Genomic DNA, 20,543 nt, shown 5'->3' on the forward strand with positions numbered 1-20,543 from the left:
CAGCTGGTGTAAATTGAACTAGTGCCACTAAATTTGATTTGGGGGGAGGGGGGCGACTTACATTAGCTGAGCATCTGGATGCCTATTTCTTCCTTCACCTTTTTGGTACCATGATATTTCTCAGTCCTCTACAGCTTTTCTTAAGTAAGCATCGGGCTGATTAAAACCTCACTGAAGTCAATGAAAAGACTGCCATTGACTTCATGGGCTTTGATTCAGACCCATCGTAAACTTAATAAATCATGAATGAGTCATGCACTTCAGTGTAATTATAAGTAACATTTTTCTTGACCAATTAGTCACAGGTAATTGAAATATAATCATTTTTATCTTTCAGTCAACCTGTAAGTAGTAAACTGCCTTACAAAGGGATCTTGTCTCTTGTCAACGATCATGTGTAAACTCCCCTTAGCATTAAGAGAAATCTATCAAATGGAGAATTGATTCCAAAGAATAAACCCAATAGGCCTTACCTTGTAGCTCAGATAACCCAGCAGCATTGTTTCAAACAGACTTATCAAAGCCACTGAAACCTAACATAATGATATATAAATATATATGTTAATGCAGAGTTAGTAATGTAATTAAAGCAAAAAGGACCTGAAGAATTAAATTGAAAGTTTAAAGATAAAACTAGCTGATCTATGGTGAAGAACTCTTCTCAACCTATCTTTAAGCACTAAAGCTTAGTTCTAATCTTAAAACCTCTTATCACAGTATGTGCTGAAAAAAGTCCTGTTCCTGATGAATGATCCATTAGTATTTACACCCTGCACTTGTCCTAAGTCCTGTTGTCTGCTAGGCGCTGCCCTCAAAATCTCCTCCATGAATATTGTTTTAGAAGGTCTCCAGAATGGTCTCTCCATGGGTTTTTAGGGAAGGTCAAATAAAAGCAACCTGTCTCTGTACCATGCTGCAACTGGCAGGCTTTTGGCAACTTCCAGGACTTGTCCCATTTTGAGATGACAAAATATAAGGAATGTGTTTAAAAAATAAGACAAATAGTGGGAGGGAGTCATGACCTTTTCCAAACATTACACTGAAATGTTATTTTTCTTAGTGTGTGTGGGTCATAATTATTACCCCCCGTCCCCAAAAGTCTTAAAACACTGCAAAAGAGAGATGATAAATTTCATTGTTTAAATCAGTTTGTGTTGAACTAATGGGCATATGTACAAGGTCAGTGACCTGTCTTAAACTAGTAAATATCTATTTGGTTTACACATTGCATATATACTCCACAATGTCTTTTAAAACTAATCACAAAACCAGCTTAAGCTTGTGCATACATTACATTAAAAATTTTACTATTTATACATTTGTAAAACTTAATCTGGAGTCTGGAATCAAATTAGTCTGTATTCCTAATTTAAAATTAATGCTCACTACTAATGAAAGCTCAACATCCTGTACTACTTGCACTTGAAATTACATTATCAAGATTCAAAATAGATGGTGTGAATTAGAAAATATATTTTAAAAAATCACAAAAACATTTCACTCTTACAGTAGTTAGCATTGCTCCAGCTAAAATGAAGTTTTTTATCTTGCATAAAAGTGGAATTTAGTTTGCTGTTACTATATAACATTTTATATATAATATATGTCTCCTCCTATTTTGCGTTTATATCTATCTTCCTGTGTTCATTGACTAGCATAGGTTTACAGTATAAGAATAAGTTGAAAACCAGCACCATAAACTATTAAGGCTATGTCTCAACAGCTTAAGATAAATATAGAAAGTAATCTAGATGTCTACGTCAAACTTTATTTGCTCAGATCTTGAGTATTTTAAACAAATATTCGAAAGTTATCTCCATCAGAGAAATGTTGCTTTAATAAACAACTGTATTACACAGAGATAGAATTCACCATAACATATTTGTACTGAGCATAGTGCAAAAATATAATACCATAATTATACTAGATGGTTCAGGAATCCTTAATAGAAAAATGAATTATTTAGGGAGAATTCCCACAACTATCTTCAAAGTTTTGCTCTTAACTTAATTCAAAGCAATAGCTTATTAACTTAATGCAAAGCAATAGCTTATTTTCAGAAAGTTTAATAACTATGGGCCTGATTCCAATGTGCTGAGCACCTGAAATCCCATAACTTTTTATTTATTTTAGATTAGAAACCAGAAAGGCACCTACTTAAAAGACAAGCCATATAACAGACAAGAGCCAGCAGCAATCCCACATAATACAACTAAATAAACTATACAATAGTGCCATTCAGATTTGAAAAATGAAAACCTGAAATGACATTTCTTAAACAATATCTCCCTCCTCTTGAAGTGTGCCTAGAAGACTAACAAATCCAGACTATTTTGGACTAGGATGGGGATCATCTGCCAAAGCCAAGAGAGGACCCCTCACAGAGAATATCCTAGTAGCAATCCATTATTCTTTACTGAGGGGAAGGATGATCAAATTTGAGTGCCACCATAGATCTCTCCTGCAGCAGTGAGGAAAGGCAATCTCTCAGATAGGCAGGTCCGATACCACTTAGGACTTTGTGAGTGAAAACCAACAGCTTAAACTGCATTTGGAAACCCACAAGCAGCCAGTGCAGATCACAAAGCACTGGTGTAATGTACTCGTAGCAAGATTCTCCACTTACTGTGTGCACTGCCATATTCTGCACTAGCTTTGGCTTCCTTGTGGATTGAAGGTATAGTCCCAAATAGAACCCATTGCAAGAGCTTAGTCTTCTGGCAAAGAAGTTGAAACTCAGGCTATGTCGACAGTAGAGAGCTTACAGCAGCAGAGCTGTACCAATGCAGCTATGCCGCTGTAAGATCTCTTATGTAGCCACTTGGTGCTGTCAATTCTCCCATCAGCATAATTAAGCCACCCCCAACGAGCGGCAGTAGCTATGTCGGCAGGAGAGCTCCCACCGACATAGCACTGTGCACACTACCACTTATGCTGGTATGATTTCTGTCACTTGAGGTTAGAATATTCACATTCCTGAGTGCCATAAGTTTTGCCAACATAAGTGGTAGTATAGATGTGGCCTTATAACCTCAACCGTGGTCTACACTACCAACTTATGTCAGTATAACTACGTCGCTCGGGTGTGGAAAATCAACACCCCTAAGCAATGCAGTTATACCGACCTAACTCCTGGTGTAGAGAGAACTATGTCGATGAGAGGGCTAGACAAGCTCTTAGTAAAGGCTGCAAGATTGGGTCCAGTTTAGTTCGAAGGAAAACTACGTACAGAATATTAAAACTTCCTTATTCTCTTGACCTACAATACTTTACTATAAATACACATTTTCCAGAGCAGTGGTTCCCATACTTGTTCCGCCGCTTGTGCAGGGAAAGCCACTGGTGGGCTGGGCCAGTTTGTTTACCCGCCGTGTCCGCAGGTTTGCCTGATCACGGCTCCCAGTGGCTGTGGTTTGCTGCTCCAGGCCAATGGGAGCTGCTGGAAGCAGCACGGGCCGAGGGATGTACTGGCTGCCGCTTCCAGCAGCTCCCATTGGCCTGGAGCAGGAAACCGCGGCCACTGGGAGCCATGATCGGCCGAACCTGTGGACGCGGCAGGTAAACAAACTGGCGCGGCCCGCCAGGGGCTTTCCCTGCACAAGCGGCAGAACAAGTTTGGGAACCACTGTTCCAGAGTAGTGTAACACTTAACATCATATAAAGGTTGAAACTGAGTTTGCTTTAAGTCACTTTAATTTGTTTAGATTTATAACCATAGTGGGCTGCCAAGGAAGTAGAATTTTGTTTGCTACCCTTTCTGTATATATATTAGCTTCTCAGAAGTATTAAAAATCGAGGTGGGCTATAAAAATATAATTGCTAAAAATGTCCTAATTATACATTACCTGTAATCCCCATAAAGGCAAGCTTCTGTTCACCCAAATAATAGGAGACCTGTTGAATCACAATGACACAATAAATGTGACACTCATCAAATGGTGCTTATGGGGCTGATCCAAAGCCCAACAAAGTCAACGGATTGATAGCCATTAATTTCAATGGGCTTTGCATCAGCTGCCATTTTTAACATAATTAAATATAAAAGTCAGATGATCAGTATTTGGAGTGGCGTAAAATAGTTAATCACTTCCCCATATTGTTATATGGGTAACTAGTCACTCAGCACTGACATCCCAATTGTCTTTCTAACCTAGAAGCAGTCACTGACTTTTCTGGGGACTAACCTAACAGTCAATGAAATCAATCAAAAGTTAGTGTTGATTTCAGTGAACACTAGTTCAGATCCTTTGATACTAGAGGAAATAATATGATTTATGCATTTGAAAGAGGCAGAGGGAAACTCTCCTTCATTTGAAACTATTAATTTGTGGTAGAAAAAACAAATCTAATCACATTCTTTGCCAGTATTTTCTCTTTTCCTTTCTATTGTGTACAGATGCATAGTTTTATTAACTAGTAGCCACATTAGTGAACATTTATTTGCACTGGTTCTGAAACTGGAAATATTTACTCTTTTCAGTTGCAAAACTCCATTATTTATGATTTTTTTCCTAAGAAACTATGTTTGTATTGGTGAAATTCATCTCCTTCATTAAGTACTTACCATTTCAACAAAACAAAAAGCATTCTTGATACAGTACCAGTGAAAGTAGGCATGTGTTACCGTTTGTCAGTGCTACCATAGACTATGTAATAATCATGTATTTTCTATCTCAGTAAGAAAATAAATGTCTAGAATCCAAATAGTCCTGATCATCTGGAAGTCATGACTTCTGCATCTAACATGGTGGTATTCACTTGTCCAGATATAGGCAATTATTCACAATACTGAACCCGTCTTTGGGTCTCCAAAGACCTGGTATTTGAGATGACTTGTTCCCACTGTTCTGGAGCCTTAAAATCCAACCAATCCTGCAGGAAGGGTGTGTTTCTTTGCCAGGAACTCAGAGTTACTGAGTGAAATTAATTCTGTGGGGTAAGAAATTCTCTGAAGGAATTTTATGGCTTCATCAACATAGTTCAAATGTGTCCAGAAAGGCTGTAGGATTCAGACAGTTTCGCTACTATGGACTGTTTATCCCTCATTGATACACATAACTTTCTTTCTGTATATGCACTAAAGAAATCACATTATATGGGCATTTGTACCCAAAATAGATCACTGTTATGTTTTTTTAAAAAAATAAAAAATCTGGAACTCACCAATCAATCTTTGCCGGTGTGTAGTTTTGACTGGAACAGCCCCTGTTTAATTCCTTGCTGCCAGAAGTCAACAAATCCACACACAAAGCCCATGTCCAGATGTATATGGAAACACAATTTTAAAAAGATTTGGGGCGGGGGGGAAATGGGCAGGAGTTAATTTTTTAGGTAACACTGTTCTATATAATACGTCTAACACCGTGCAGGCTAATTTAGTTGTGACAGGCACTGAGAAAGAGATATTCAAAACAAGCCAAATTTCTTTGACCAACTAATTCAGCGTGTATTTTAGATACATAAATTCCCATCACTAAAGGGCAGACACATTTTTTGTTTTAAGAAGATTTATTTTCAAATGTGATCTAATATAAAAATCTAAAGAGATGAACAAAAAAATGGGGTACTTGCAAAGGAGGAAGCATGAAGGAAGTGCTGAAAATACCAGTAATTCTATCAAGCAGGCCTAGGAAGCACTGGCAAGTACAATTTCCATAATCTCAGGAATAAAGATTGCACCAGACTACAGTTCCAATCTTCTAGTAGGGATATCTTTAATCTCTGGTTATTTCAGTGAGAGATTAGTGACATATGTGTAGAAAAAACATATATAAATATATAAATATTTGTGTTCCTGTCTTGTATTCATAGAGCAAGCCATCCCTTCCAACACAACTACATGCATGGGGGAAAGTAAATATTTCCTTAACTTTTAAACTGGAAAATAGAACTCTCTTCCCCCTTCATGCAGGTTCAGGAAGGTCTGGAGTGATTTGTGGACCAGATATAAGTAGTGGGCATGTTTCTCCATTTGTGAGGGTGAGGAGGATCCTCAGATAAACCCTTGGATTTTATGGCATCCACATGGAAGGCCTATCCACCCTTGTTGCCATTGACTCATTGATCATGCCTTTGTGTTCTTGTTCTGGCTGATGAGGGGTGGGGGGAAGCTGCTGATCAAAAGTAAATTCAGAAATAAGCAGTATTTTTCTCCCATGGGGATTTCTGAAGGAAATGTCATGGATTTGCTGGGTGGCAAGACCACAGAGAGACATTTCCCAGGCTCTGCCATTGGGGGGTGGTAGTTTCATTTGGCTCCATTACCTACCTTCCTTATTTACCAAGCAGTTTTGTCCAGTAACTTTGTTGGTTTGATCCCTTACAAGCCACAAAGTGTGGTGTTTTTTTTTTTAGGGGCTTGTCTAGCACCCCCCCTCCAAAAAAAAAAAAAAACCCCTCTCAAGCTCAGTAGTTGGTTTATTCATTTTAAAAATGCATCCTGAGATCCTAGATCTTACTACCAGGAAGCTGTAGACAATAACAGGCCCAAAATATGTTTTACAATTCAAGGTGCTAGCCATCATAATAGCACATATGGTGGGCCGTTGGTTAGTACTGTGATGTTATGGCCAGATACAATCTCTCCAAAACACAGCACTTCTAAGAATGTGACACAAGCAGTTGGTTAGGCCCTGATTCTGCAGGCATAGGGGTCTGCCTATGTAGAACAGTTGGCAGAATCAGGGCCTTGGTGAGCATACACAAAGTGATTTATCTGTGAAATTCCTAGGAGGAAAGAAGACAGATGGGTGGTAGAGACAAGCAAGTTTAAATAGTGTGTTGAAATATATTTAGCAAAACATAACATAATATTTAATGTAAAATAAAGTAATAGCAATTGTTTTAAAGTACATCAGAAGCAGGAAGCCTGCTAAACCAGTGGAGCCACTGGGCAATCGAGATGCTAAAGGAGCACTCCAGGATGATAAGGCCATTGCGGAGAAACTAAATCAATTTTTTGCATGGCTGAGGATGTGAGGGAGATTCCCAAACCTGAGCCATTCTTTTTAGGTGACAAATCCAAGGAACTGTCCCAGATTGAGGTGTCATTAGAGGAGGTTTTGGAACAAATTGATAAACTAAACAGTAATAAGTCAGCAGGACCAGATGATATTCAGGAACTCAAATGTGAAATTGTAGAACTACTAACTGTAGTCTGTAACCTATCATTTAAATCAGCTTCTGTGCCAAATGACTGGAAGATAGCTAATGTGATGCCATATTTAAAAAAAGGGCTCCAGAGATGATCCTGGCAATTACAGGCCTGTAAGCCTGACTTCAGTACCGAGCAAACTGGTTGAAACTGTAGTGAAGAACAAAATTGTCAGACCCATAGATGAACATAATTTTGGGGGGGAAAGAGTCAACATGGTTTTTGTAAAGGGAAATCATGCCTCACCAATCTACTAGGGGATCAACAAGCATGTGGGCAAGGGGGATCCTGTGGATATAGTGTATTTAAATTTTCAGAAAGCCTTTGGCGAGGTCCCTCAGCAAAAGCTCTCAAGTAAAGTAAGCTGTCATGGGATAAGAGGGAAGGTCCTCCCATGGATTGGTAACTGGTTGTGAAGAGCTACAAAAGGATCTCTCAAAACTGGATGACTGGGCAACAAAATGGCAGATGAAATTCAATGTTGATAAATGCAAAGTAATGCACATTGGAAAACATAATCCCAACTATACATATGAAATAATGGAGTCTAAATTAGCTGTTACCCCTCAAGAAAGAGATCTTGGAGTCATTGTGGATAGGTCTCTGAAAACATCCACTCAATGTGCAGTAGCAGTCAAAAAAGCAAACAGAATGTTGGGAATCATGAAGAAAGGGACAGATAATAATAAGACAGAAAATATCATATTGCCTCTATATAAATCCATGGTATGCCCATATCTTGAACACTGCATGGAGATCTGGTCGCTCCATCTCAAAAAAGATATACTGGAATTGGAAAAGGTTCAGAAAAGGGCAACAAAAATGATTGGTGGTATAGAACACCTTCCGAACGAGGAAAGGTTAATAAGACTGGGACTTTTCACCTTGGAAAAGAGATGACTAGGGGGAGATATGATAGAGGTCTATAAAATCATGACTGGTGTGGAGAAAGTAAATAAGGAAGTGCTATTTATTCCTTCTCATAACACAAGAACTAGGGGTCACCAAATGAAATTAATAGGTAGCAGGTTTAAAACAAACAAAAGGAAGTAATTTTTTCACACTACGCACAGTCAACTCCTGGAACACTTTTGCCAGAGGTTCTTGTGAAGGCCAAGACTATAACAGGCTTCAAAAAAGAACTAGATAAATTAATCGATGGTTATTAGCCAGGATGTGCAGGGATGGTGTCCCTAGTCTTTGATTGCCAGAAGCCGGGAATGGGCGACAGGGAATGGATCACTTGATGATTACCTGTTCTGATCATTCTCTCTGGGGCACCTGGCATTGGCCACTGTCAGAAGACAGGATACTGGGCTTAGATGGACCTTTGATCTGACCCAGAGTGGCTGTTCTTATGTTCTAATGTGACAACAAAGTGAAGGGACATGCATTCCCCGGCTGGTTAATTATTAGATATTTAGAATCAAAGAACAAGTAGTTTAGGCAAGGCCTGGAGAATTACCATAGCTTGCAACATACAAATATATCGCTGTATGTGAATACAGAGGTATCTAAGGTACCTTCAAGCAATGAGCATTGGGGTGATTACTGCCTACCTCATCTTTTAAAATATAGCACATATTCAGAAGTAAGAAACTTACACGTGCTTTACAGTACACTCCTTTAGCATCACAAACTCATTATATTTCATACAAAAATATCAGCAGCTTCATCACGCCAGAAGCTATCAGTAATTTTTAAAATATCTGTTCCTTGCTCTTGCTTTTGTTTCCCTTTTACTAGAAAATTGAATTAATGTAAACTGGACTCTGGTCTAGAAAGCAGAAATGTTTCAGCTTCATGTTATACCATATTGTTGTAAGAATGGACACCAGATAGAAAAATTATTCAAATACAGTTATAGGATCTTTCTTTTACTTTTAAAAAGGCACCTGGTGCTGCTTTTCTAACTACATTCATTTGTATTTTTTAACTTATTGGAAAGGGCATACATTGTTTTCCAACAGTAATATGCCTAATGCATGTATGTAAATAAAACGTTTGATTTATAACTTGAGACAGATTTAGAAATTATTGTTTCCCCATCCATATTTCTCATTTTCATGCATCTCTCTGTTCTCACATTACACATTTGTTCTCAACTCCTAAACGTGTGCTGTTCCCCATTGAGGAATGGGATTTAAGAGAATAACTCAACTATAAAAAAAAAAAATAGTTGCACTCTAATTAGGTTTTAGGAAGTTTTGTACTCAAACTACTCAAATTTAACAGCTTGAAGGATCTTGTAGAAAGTGCTCTTTTGGGGCACAATCCATGTTTGAGAACACACATAATAAATTTACCAAAATTTCTCACATTATGAAATAAACTGCATGTATTCTTAAATGACAGAGTGAAATACACAGTATGTTTCTATGTTGTTCCAGATTGGGCATGCTGGAGCGAGAAAAATCAGTAGGGAGCTCATGATACAGATTGTTGCCCCCCACCCACCCTAGGAAATCACCAGGATCTTTGGAGCCTTTCACTGATATGTCCCCATCTCATTGACTGTTTTTTATTACTCTGACAGCCTATATCTCTGCAATAGAGATGGGCAGGGTAGAAGAGGGGCACACTCATCCCTTATCTCTGGATAGCAACAAGGAAGTAAGAAAGGCTAGATCTCCTGGACAGTCAGGAAAAGAAAGGATTGAAGGGGGATTGTTTCTATTACAACAATAATACATTTATTGCCAGTAAAAAATAGGCAATAGTTAAAACAATCGGTCTGTAAAGAGTGAAAACCAAATAACAATATAGTCATTACCGGAACTAAAAGAGCATTAACCATGACTAGTTAGAGTGGGAGTTGGAGACTCTTGGCTCTCATGAAGCAAACACTTACATTTGTAAGTAACTTGACTTATGGTAGTGGTCAATGGTACTACACACATTCATGTATCGGGGGTAGCTGTGTTAGTCTGTATCCACAAAAACAACAAGGAGTCCAGTGGCACCTTAAAGACTAACAGATTTATTTGGGCATAACCTTTCATGGGTAAAAAAACACTTCTTCAGATGTATGGAATGAAAACATACAAAAGCCAATAGGAGAACACTTCAGTCTTCCTGGACATTCTATAACAGATTTAAAAGTGGCTATACTTGAACAAAAAAACTTCAGAAACAGACTTCAAAGAGAAACTGCAGAACTAAAATTCATTTGCAAATTTAACACCATTAAGTTGGGCATCAATAGGGACTGGGAGTGGCTTCTCATTACAAAAGCAGCTTTGCCTCTCCTGGAATTGACACCTCTTCATCAATTATTGGGAGTGGACTACATCCACCCTGATCGAATTGGCCCTGTCAACACTGCTTCTCCACTTGTGAGGTAACTCCCTTCTCTTCATCTGTCATTATATAATGCCTGCAGCTGTAATTTTCACTCCATGCATCTGAAGAAGTGGTTTTTTACCCACAAAAGCTTATGTCCAAATAAATCTGTTAGTCTTTAAGGTGCTACCGGACTCCTTGGTGTACACACATTCATGTAGCTAAACACATTCTTGAATCTTTGCAGGACTGTGACCTTAGACTGTGGTGTAACTTGCAATTTTCTAAGGGAATGTCAGCGCTACATCGGTGCAGTTGTGCCACTGTAGCACGTCTGGTGAAGATGCGTTATGTCGGCAGGACAGCCTCTCCCGCTGACATAGCGCCAGTGTGGACAGCACTTAAATTGCTGTAACTTGTGTCACTCTGGCGGGGTGTGGTGTTTTTTTTTCACACCTCTGAGCGATCTGTGGTACATTGATTTAAGCAGTAACGTAGACCGGCCCTAAGTTTCTGCATAAATTGCAAGTGTTGTAGTTAACAAAGAATAGTGATGTTTGAATTGTAATTAAGATCATGTTGATTCTAATGTGACCCATAGCTATGCTCACACATTAACTCTATTAGATCTGGACTTGTCAGATACAGATTCTAGTTTATATCTCATTATTTCTTTCTGCTTCTTTAATTTTTCCAATATTTTCTGCTTTTCTTTTTATAAAACATTCCAGTATCAGAACTTCTAAAAATGTTCACTGTTGACCTAATAGGGATCAATTCTACTGCCATTAAGTGAATAATAAAACTGACTTCATTTACAGTGGCATATGGCCTATAGGCTACAGTTCACAAATTTTCTGCTTAGCATTTAGTCTGATGAATGAGCGGGAAAGTCGTGGAAACTGGATTAGGAAGTGTGGAAGGATTGAGCAGCAGTTTTTCCCTCTGAGGATCCTGTTCGGTGGGGGATTCATGTGATGGGAATGTAGCTAGGGAAAGCTTGTAGCTCACGAAAGCTTATGCTCAAATAAATTGGTTAGTCTCTAAGGTGCCACAAGTACTCCTTTTCTTTTTGCGAATACAGACTAACACGGCTGTTACTCTGAAACCTACGAAACACAGTATGTTGTTCTTGCCCCACCCCTAACCTGTCAGGTTTCAGTGTAAATCCATGTAGGAGTCGATGCCAGTGCTGAATGCCTGTTCCCAGCTCTCTGCACCATGGCTGCAGTGATTGGGGCACCAGTACTAGGTGCAGGGCTGATCAAAAACGTCTATCAACTTTTTTTAAAAGGAAAACTGGATTTTCAGCTAACTGCACACTTTCTGCAAAAGTGTCCGCTTTTCTAAGATATTCATCGGGAAACTGAAATTCAAGAATGTGGCCAAAATATTTGTATGGTGTTTTTCAGCAAAAAGTCAGTTTTCTACAGGGAAAAATCCCAATTTCCACCAGCTCTAACTGGGAGGTAGGGAAGAAAGCTAGGAACGTCAGGGCTACTGGGGAACTGTGCTAGTAGGGTGAAGAGTCCAGAGAGCTGGTTCTCTGTGCTATTGCTCTAGAATCCATGGGTGTTTTCTCCATAGAAGACATCTTCTCATCAATTATTGGGAGTGCACTACATCCACCCTGATTGAATTGGCCCTGTCAACACTCGTTCTCCACTTGTAAGGTAACTCCCTTCTCTTCATGTGTCAGTATATTTATGCCTGCATCTGTAATTTTCACTCCATGCATCTGAAGAAGTGGGTTTTTTACCCACGAAAGCTTTTGCCCAAATAAATGTGTTAGTCTTTAAGGTGCCATCGGACACCTCATTGTTTTTGTGGATAAAGACGAGCATGGCTAACCCTCTGATACTTGATGCCCTAAGTTGTGCAGCAACATCAGAGTGCTGCTGTAGTGTGCATGCAATCATTCAGCCATCGCTGTGGTTCATAAACTGGAGAAGGGGAGCCAAGCAGAGAAAGAAACAACTGAAACACTGTTTTACATGCAGTAGGAGGACGTTGCCAGGAGTGGGGCTTCACACCTCAATATCTTTAAAGCTCTGCTACTGGGTCAGGCTCCAGCGACAAATAGCTCCACAGCACCACTCTATTACTGCACAGCTTAGAATGTCTGCATGGTGGATACCTCATCTTGCAAGTCTCTCCCTGCTCTCTCCAAGGCAGGGTCTTCAGGTTCTTCTGCACATCTTCCCAGTGCATGGTCCCTGCTTCCTCTCCTGCTAATCACCCTCCCCCTGTGCCTCTAAAATGATGGCTATGTGTTAGAGATGACAATTTCCTGCAATGTCCTAGACAAACCTTACTGTATAAAGTTAAACCAAGATGTACTGAATTAAGTTTAAATATTTTAGGAATTCATTCTATTAAAAATGCAAATGTTTACATATTATTGTGGGATTGTACGTAATATCTCCGGAGGGAGACATAGCTAGCGTAAACCCTGGGAAGTGTTCTGACCTTCAAAAGACTATTTGAAACTGTGTGCCAGGCAAGAATGAACACTTAAAGTTGAGTGAGTTTCCCATGAAGCCTCTAGGGATGGCGTATGCAAATATACTCCCTCCACTTATGCAAGAACTCAGCCTTTTTAACCTTCGCCTTGAGAAGGGGACTTCTGTCTGCTGATCACCTGTTACAAGAGGACAACACCAGAGTCTCAAATTGTATAAGAGTGACTCCTAGATTCATAGTGTTCCTTGTCCTAAGCCAAGGCTATTATGAACTTGTAATCACAGGAAAAATGCCTGTGTAGGGTTTGAAGGACTGACTCCTACCAGAGCCCTTGCTGGAGTTAGGGTGATCTCTGGTAAGCTTACTAGCATGTATGAGTTCTTTTATTGTTTTAATGTTTTCTTTGTTATGCTTTCTCATTAAAAATAAGAAGCAGCTTAGCAAAAGCTGTGTGGTAACTTATAATTGTGGGCAACTATGTTGTTTAAAACCTTTGAAGAGAAAGCAAAGCAGGTCTACTTAGATGGTCTGACATGCTGAGAAACTCACAGTGTAGGCAGGAAATTGTGCAGCCTGAAGAAACCCTGGTCAGGAGGGGGAGAGATGCACATCTCCATCCAAGAAAGGTGCAGGCTGAGGAGCCAGAAGTCTGAGAGTGGGTACTCTTGGTGGACTATAAAAAGGGAATAGAGGTGCAGTTGCCCTGACCTGTGGCAGGATGTACAAGCAGAGGAGCTGGAATATGGCAATGATTTATTCATTGATTTATAAGGTATATGACACAATCTGAAATGTTATTCAGTAACTTGTCAAAAAGATACGGGCAGTGGCACAACTACATCATTCCACAGAGACTATTACACAATATGAACAAATATACAGTAAGCACCTTCAGTAATAAGGAGCAAAATGCTTTTGATTGAAAGAAAATCATATTACATTTTCATTGGATACTTATTCACTCAGAAAGACTGGATTAGATTTGCAATTCATGCTGCACCACAACCATCCATAAATTCTAAAACTAAATCCCTGCTGGAAGAACATCAAATATTTATAAGCATCAAGTATGATTGATCTGTTTCCTACAATATAAGAAGTACTTTGAGAGGCTAAATAGAAAAGAAAATCTTACCATCCATGCCCTTGTGTAGGATCATCCAGGAGCACTCGAATTATATATAACAAACAGCTTAATAACTTGAGAGAAAAATTGAACAATCGTATTCTGAGACCTGTTTGATAAAAGGAAAGAAAATACAAATTCAGTTTCTTTAGATTTTAATTCATGTTTTTAATGTAAAACTACTTAAACGGAACAGGATATGCCTTCAACTCAAGTCAGAGAACTTGTGATTACAAGTATTCAAATATGAATATTTGGAAGTTTTTATGGAATAGCTTTGTGTAGAGAATGTATTATTATTGCCCAAGTGTATAAAATATTAAACTATATTAACATTTTGATATAAGCTCAGGCCCCAATTAGGTGGTAATTTCCATGTGAGCAGATGCCCACACCTGTGCAAAGCCTCTTTGAACTCAAAGGGGACCGACATAAGCACAGTGTTTGCTGCTCTGAGGGTCCAACTGAAGCCCAATGGAACCACTGACTTAATGGTCATTGAATCAGACTCTGAGTTCATTGCAGCATCAGGACCAAAGATATGCATGTGATCTTGTAATTAAAGATAGTATAGCCTTAATTGCAAAAGTGTAATTTTTTTTTGCATTTAATACTTACATTAAAAAAAAAAAAGTTACCAGTAATTATACTAATAGACACTGTTGGCAAAAACCAATGAGTAGAAAGCAACATCATTAGCAACCATTAGTAAATTGTACACTTGTAGACCGAGGCTCCAATCCTGAATTTGGATCCCCACAGTTGTGCCCATTCAGAGTTCTATTGACTGATGTGAGCTCACACCGATCTGATTGCAGGAGCAGGATATTAGTAAGCACCAGTCAACCATAGGATAACTAGTGTCTGTCATTGTAAGCTAAGCCACCAATTCTTCTAGCACTTATGCATGTGAATAGGCCCATTGTACTGAATAGAACCAGTTGTATGTTTGCCATGTTAGGGCCCAATTATGCTTTTCCATACCTATATGTGACCTTGTGTGTATACATACTTCTAAGAGCAGAGTGTAAAATCTATTTATTGAGCATAACTCCCTCTCTCCCCTAGCCCAGTGCTGGAGCCCCCATGCATTTCACCAACTTGTGTTTTTGGGGGGAAGTTGCATCCAAACTGAACATAAAGTTAACATTTCTGAAAATCATTCCCCACTTCCCACCTTCAACAAGTAGTACACTTAATTACAGAAAAATTCAGAACAATGTCTACTTTAACTACATCTTAGAATCTGTGTATGAGAGAGACAGAGAAAATAAGGCTTTATAATGGAGCATTGTTTGCTATTTTCACAGTGGAGATACCTTCATAATATGAAGGTTAGATTAACCCCTTTTGGAGCCTGGCATTGGTAAACTGGGGGTTAAAACCCCATCCTAGGTTCCCAAGCAGTGAGAAGTCCTACAGCTGTGACCAGCAATTAGACTTGTCAACATTTATCTAGAGACTCCTGCTGTCTTATCAAATCTAATTAACAGCAGACTCTTGATTTCCCCAGAGCAGGGAGAAGAGATAGAAAAGGAAAGAGGATATGACCAGAGGGTGAGAGGGCTGGGGCATGTGCGTATGCATTGCTGTGTTGTAAGCTTTACTTTTTTTTCTTTTTGAACTGTTGCTGAAGGAAGAACTTCTTAACTGAATTAACCCTTTTGGGGAAATCTGCTTAAGTAGGACTAGCTGCTATGCCAGCTGGGCTATTATAAGTAGGCAATTAGGTGAGGTGAGAGAATAAAGGTCATTTTTGTATTGGCCTCATCTGTCTATCCCTTCTGTTAATGAAATGCAAAGGTCTACAATCTGCAGTTTTGTGCTTTTATTTTAGCTCTGTAAATGTTCATCTGTGTATGGAACACATCCTGATTTCCCTACTGATAATACAGCAACTTTTAATCATTATATGAAGTCATATTTTGATTATAAAATGTAACTAGAGTGCCTGACGTTATCTGGGAGCACATGGACAATAGCAATGTAAACTTCCCCCATGTTGCTCTGCAATGCACCTCAAATGCGACCTAGAACAACCCCCAGAGAGAGTTCAGTCCCCATGCAAAGTAAGTCCTTGACTTCTCTGCAGACTACAGACATTCAGGTGCAATGTAGACATGTTCATCAAGTGAGACCATCCTGTCACCAAATAGGCCATCCAACCCTAATCAAATAATAATGCATTTCTGTTCTGCTAACCAGCGCTGAATTTGAACTAGTGGTTTAAGCACCAAGACTGCAAACACTTCAGCATATCCTTAACTTTGAGCACATAAGGAGTACTTGCATGCTTAAAGATCAGCTCAGGCATGTTTGCAGAAGCTGGGCCTTTGAGTTCACAGTCTTATCCCCCTATCTAAGCCTCCTATAAACCAATTTAGAAAATAAACGCTAACTGGGACATTTGGTCATTGGTCTGTACTGAGACCTTGGAGGTTTATTACAGAAAAATCTGTTCTTTAATAAGGTTTTGATACTCCTTCTCATACACAAATTAGGGAAATACAACCTAAATGGATGGTTTCAGAGTAGCAGCCGTGTTAGTCTGTATCCACAAAAAGAAAAGGAGGACTTGTGGCACCTTAGAGACTAACAAATGTATTTGAGCATAAGCTTTCATGAGCTACAGCTCACTTCATCTTATGCATTCAGTGGAAAATACAGTTGGGAGATTTATATACACAGAGAACATGAAACAATGGGTGTTACCATACACACTGTAACGAGAGTAATCAGGTAAGGTGAGCTATTACCAGCAGGAGAGTGGGCGGGGGGGGAACCTCTTGTAGTGATAATCAAGGTGGGTCATTTCCAGCAGTTGACAAGAACTTCTGAGGAACAGCGGGGGGAGGGGAATAAACATAGGGAAATAGTTTTACTTTGTGTAATGACCTATCCACTCCCAGTCTCTATTCAAGCCTAAGTTAATTGTATCCAGTTTGCAAATTAATTCCAATTCAGCACTCTCTCGTTGGAGTCTGTTTTTGAAGTTTTTTTGTTGAAGAATTGCCACTTTTAGGTCTGTAATCGAGTGACCAGAGAGATTGAAGTGTTCTCCGACTGGTTTATGAATGTTATAATTCTTGACATCTGATTTGTGTCCATTTATTCTTTTACGTAGAGACAGTCCAGTTTGGCCAATGTACATGGCAGAGAGGCATTGCGGACACATGATGGCATATATCACATTGGTAGATGTGCAGGTGAACGAGCCTCTGATAGTGTGACTGATGTGATTAGGCCCTATGATGGTGTCCCCTGAATAGATATATGGACACAGTTGGCAACGGGCTTTGTTGCAAGGATAGGATCCTGGGTTAGTGGTTCTGTTGTGTGGTGTGTGGTTGCTGGAGAGTATTTGCTTCAGGTTGCGGGGCTGTCTGTAAGCAAGGACTGGCCTGTCTCCCAAGATCTGTGAGAGTGATGGGTCGTCCTTCAGGATAGGTTGTAGATCCTTGATGATGCGTTGGAGAGGTTTTAGTTGGGGGCTGATGGTTATGGCTAGTGGTGTTATTTTCTTTGTTGGGCCTGTCCTGTAGTAGGTGACTTCTGGGTACTCTTCTGGCTCTGTCAGTCTGTTTCTTCACTTCAGCAGGTGGGTATTGTAGTTGTAAGAATGCTTGATAGAGATGTTGTAGGTGTTTGCCTCTGTCTGAGGGGTTGGAGCAAATGCGGTTGTATCGTAGAGCTTGGCTGTAGACATGGATCATGTGGTGTGATCTGGGTGAAAGCTGGAGGCATGTAGGTAGGCATAGCGGTCAGTAGGTTTCCGGTATAGGGTGGTGTTTATGTGACCATTGCTTATTAGCACCGTACTGTCCAGGAAGTGGATCTCTTATGTGGACTGGTCCAGGCTGAGGTTGATGGTGGGATGGAAATTGTTGAAATCATGGTGGAATTCCTCAAGGGCTTCTTTTCCATGGGTCCAGATGATGAAGATGTCATCAGTATAGCACAAGTAGAGTAGGGGCATTAGGGGACGAGAGCTGAGGAAGCGTTGTTCTAAGTCATCCATAAAAATGTTGGCATACTGTGGGGCCATGTGGGTACCCATAGCAGTGCCGCTGATTTGAAGGTATACATTGTTCCCAGATGTGAAATAGTTATGGGTAAGGACAAGGAGGGTGCATAACTGGTTGGAAAACCACTCCCGGAAAGTAATTACCAGTGTTTCACAGTAAAGCTGGAAGGGCATATTGAGTGGGGTCCGCAGGGATCAGTTCTGGGTCAGGTTCTGTTCAATATTTTTATTAATGATTTAGATAATGGTATAGAAAGTACACTTATGAAGTTTGCAGATGATATCAAGCTGGGGGAGGTTACAAGTGCTTTGGTGGATAGGATTAAAATTCAAAATGATCTGAACAAACTGGAGAAATGGTCAGAAGTAAATAGGATGAAATTCAATAAGGACAAATGCAAAGTACTCCACTTAGGAAGGAACAATCAGTTATACACAAATGAAATGGGAAATGACTGCCTAGGAAGTAGTATTGCAGAAAGGGATCTGGGGGTCATAGTGGATCGCAAGCTAAATATGAGCGAGCAGTGTAACACTGTTGCAAAAAAAGCAAACATAAGTCTGGGATGTATTAGCAGGAGTGTTGTAAGCAAGACACAAGAAATAATTCTTCTGCTGTACTCTGCTCTGATTAGGCCTCAGGTGGAATATTGTGTCCAGTTCTGGGCACCACATTTCAGGAAGGATGTGGGCAAATTGGAGAAAGTCCAGAGAATAGCAACAAAAATGATTAAAGGTCTAGAAAATATGACCTATGAGAGCACATTGAAAAAAAATGGGTTTGTTTAGTCTGGAAAAGAGATGACTGAGAGGGGACATAAGTTTTCAAGTACATAAAAGCTTGTTACAAGGAGGAGGGAGAAAAATTGTTCTTTTTAACCTCTGAGGATAGGACAAGAAGAAATGGGCTTAAATAGCAGTAGGACAGTTTAGGTTGGACATTAGGAAAGACTTCCTAACTGTCAGAGTGGTTAAGCTTTGGAATAAATTGCCTAAGGATTTAAGAGCAGGTTAGACAAACACCTGTCAGGGATGGTTTTAGATAATATTTAGTCCTGCCTTGAGTGTAGGGGATGTTGGGATATGTAAGGGTTAAGTAGAGACCTGGAAAACTACTGGTGTGCAGACATGGTATTAGGGAGTAGAGGCACAGGCAGGCACCATTTCTGCGCTTAACAGATAAAGTGCTACCCCTCTCCCTTCCTTTCTGCTTGTTAAGGATTGATAAGCATTGCAGCTGCCTAAGGAATGTGGGGATCTAAAGGATACTCTTTGTGTAAAAAAGTGTTCTCTCCCCCTCCCTTCCTTTCCCAGCTACCTAAACGAGCTCAGGGTTGTGGCCCCTTCCTTCCCTGCAAACTGCTGATTAAGGGAATTTGTAGCTGCAATTATTGCAAAGAAATGTATCTTCAAAGTAAAAAATGTCTGTAGAATATGCTTAATGCTGTAAACAGTAAACAGGGGTGGGAATAATTATATTCATTGTATGGGCATTCGTATTACTCAATAAGGGGTTTGGGGTGTCACAGTAAATGTAGGTATTTACGTATTAACTTAGATAAAAGAGTGTGCTGTAACTAATTCAGTGCTTACTCGACAATTGGGTCGAGGGGAACAAGTACCGCAATAAAGAAGTCCGTCTACTCAATCTGCCTCTGGGTCAGCCTGCTCATTCTCTAACAGGAGACTTGACTACAAGACCTCTGGAGGTCCTTTCCAGTCCTCTGATTCTATGACTTTCAGACTGGGTGTGGGGGAGAAAACATAGCAGGCCATATTAGCAAGACAAGAATACAAATCAAAAGAGAGAAATTTTGCTGTATAAAACGTGTTAGATTCCATTACGGCAATTATTTTAAGCAATATCCTTCATACTGCAACTAAGATGTTTTTCCCCTCAAAAGTGTAGTATACCACACAGAAGATTCCAGTAGGTGTCATAAATCTAAATGACAGGGAATGGTTTGGAGAATTGGACTTCTTCTCATTGGAAAAGACAAGGCTTTGAGATGACCCCAATAGAAGCTTTAAATATTGCAAAAGCGACTTAATAGTGATAACATGGCAATTGAGACCATACAAGGAAATGAGCACTAGCAAAGGAAAAGCACCCTAGAATCCTGAGGGCACTGAATCTGAGTAGTGATGCTGCTATATTCTTTCTAAATGTAGTTCATTACAAAATTAATGCATGAAAAAAAAAACCCTACAAAACAAATGCATGCAAAAAAAATAAATCACTCATAACGTCTGCACGTCATGAAAAGCTGCTTTCCCTTGATGTATTGAATTTATTTGTGACAAACAATGACTTGAAAAAGTAGTCTTGCTATACAAATCATTTGGGATGCTAACCAGATTCCCATTGCTTCTTGGTTGTTATCAGAAGCATCTCCCTATTCTGCTTCTGTTTAAATCCTGTACTTCCAGAAATTTTCATTTGATCAGAACTGAGACCCTTTGGTGGGTTCTGCTAAGGAAGGACTCAGAGTCCA

The 20,543-nt window shown here is 39.6% G+C and overlaps 1 protein-coding gene across 4 annotated transcripts in view; it reads right to left on the reverse strand.

Moving 5' to 3' along the window:
* Positions 1 to 20,543, reverse strand: part of KCNT2 (potassium sodium-activated channel subfamily T member 2) — a 276,042-nt gene that overhangs the window by 184,527 nt on the left and 70,972 nt on the right. For all 4 annotated transcript variants that reach the window (XM_043552978.1, XM_037907612.2, XM_043552979.1 and 1 more), the window contains exons 3-6: positions 14,034 to 14,133; positions 5,164 to 5,220; positions 3,846 to 3,894; positions 474 to 533 (exon numbers count right to left, since the gene is read on the reverse strand). In XM_043552978.1, coding sequence (XP_043408913.1) covers positions 474 to 533; positions 3,846 to 3,894; positions 5,164 to 5,220; positions 14,034 to 14,133 — 266 coding nt within the window. The remainder of the gene's footprint in view (positions 1 to 473; positions 534 to 3,845; positions 3,895 to 5,163; positions 5,221 to 14,033; positions 14,134 to 20,543) is intronic.

The sequence above is a fragment of the Chelonia mydas genome, chromosome 8, assembly GCF_015237465.2.
Source record: "Chelonia mydas isolate rCheMyd1 chromosome 8, rCheMyd1.pri.v2, whole genome shotgun sequence".
NCBI classification, from domain to species: domain Eukaryota; kingdom Metazoa; phylum Chordata; order Testudines; family Cheloniidae; genus Chelonia; species Chelonia mydas.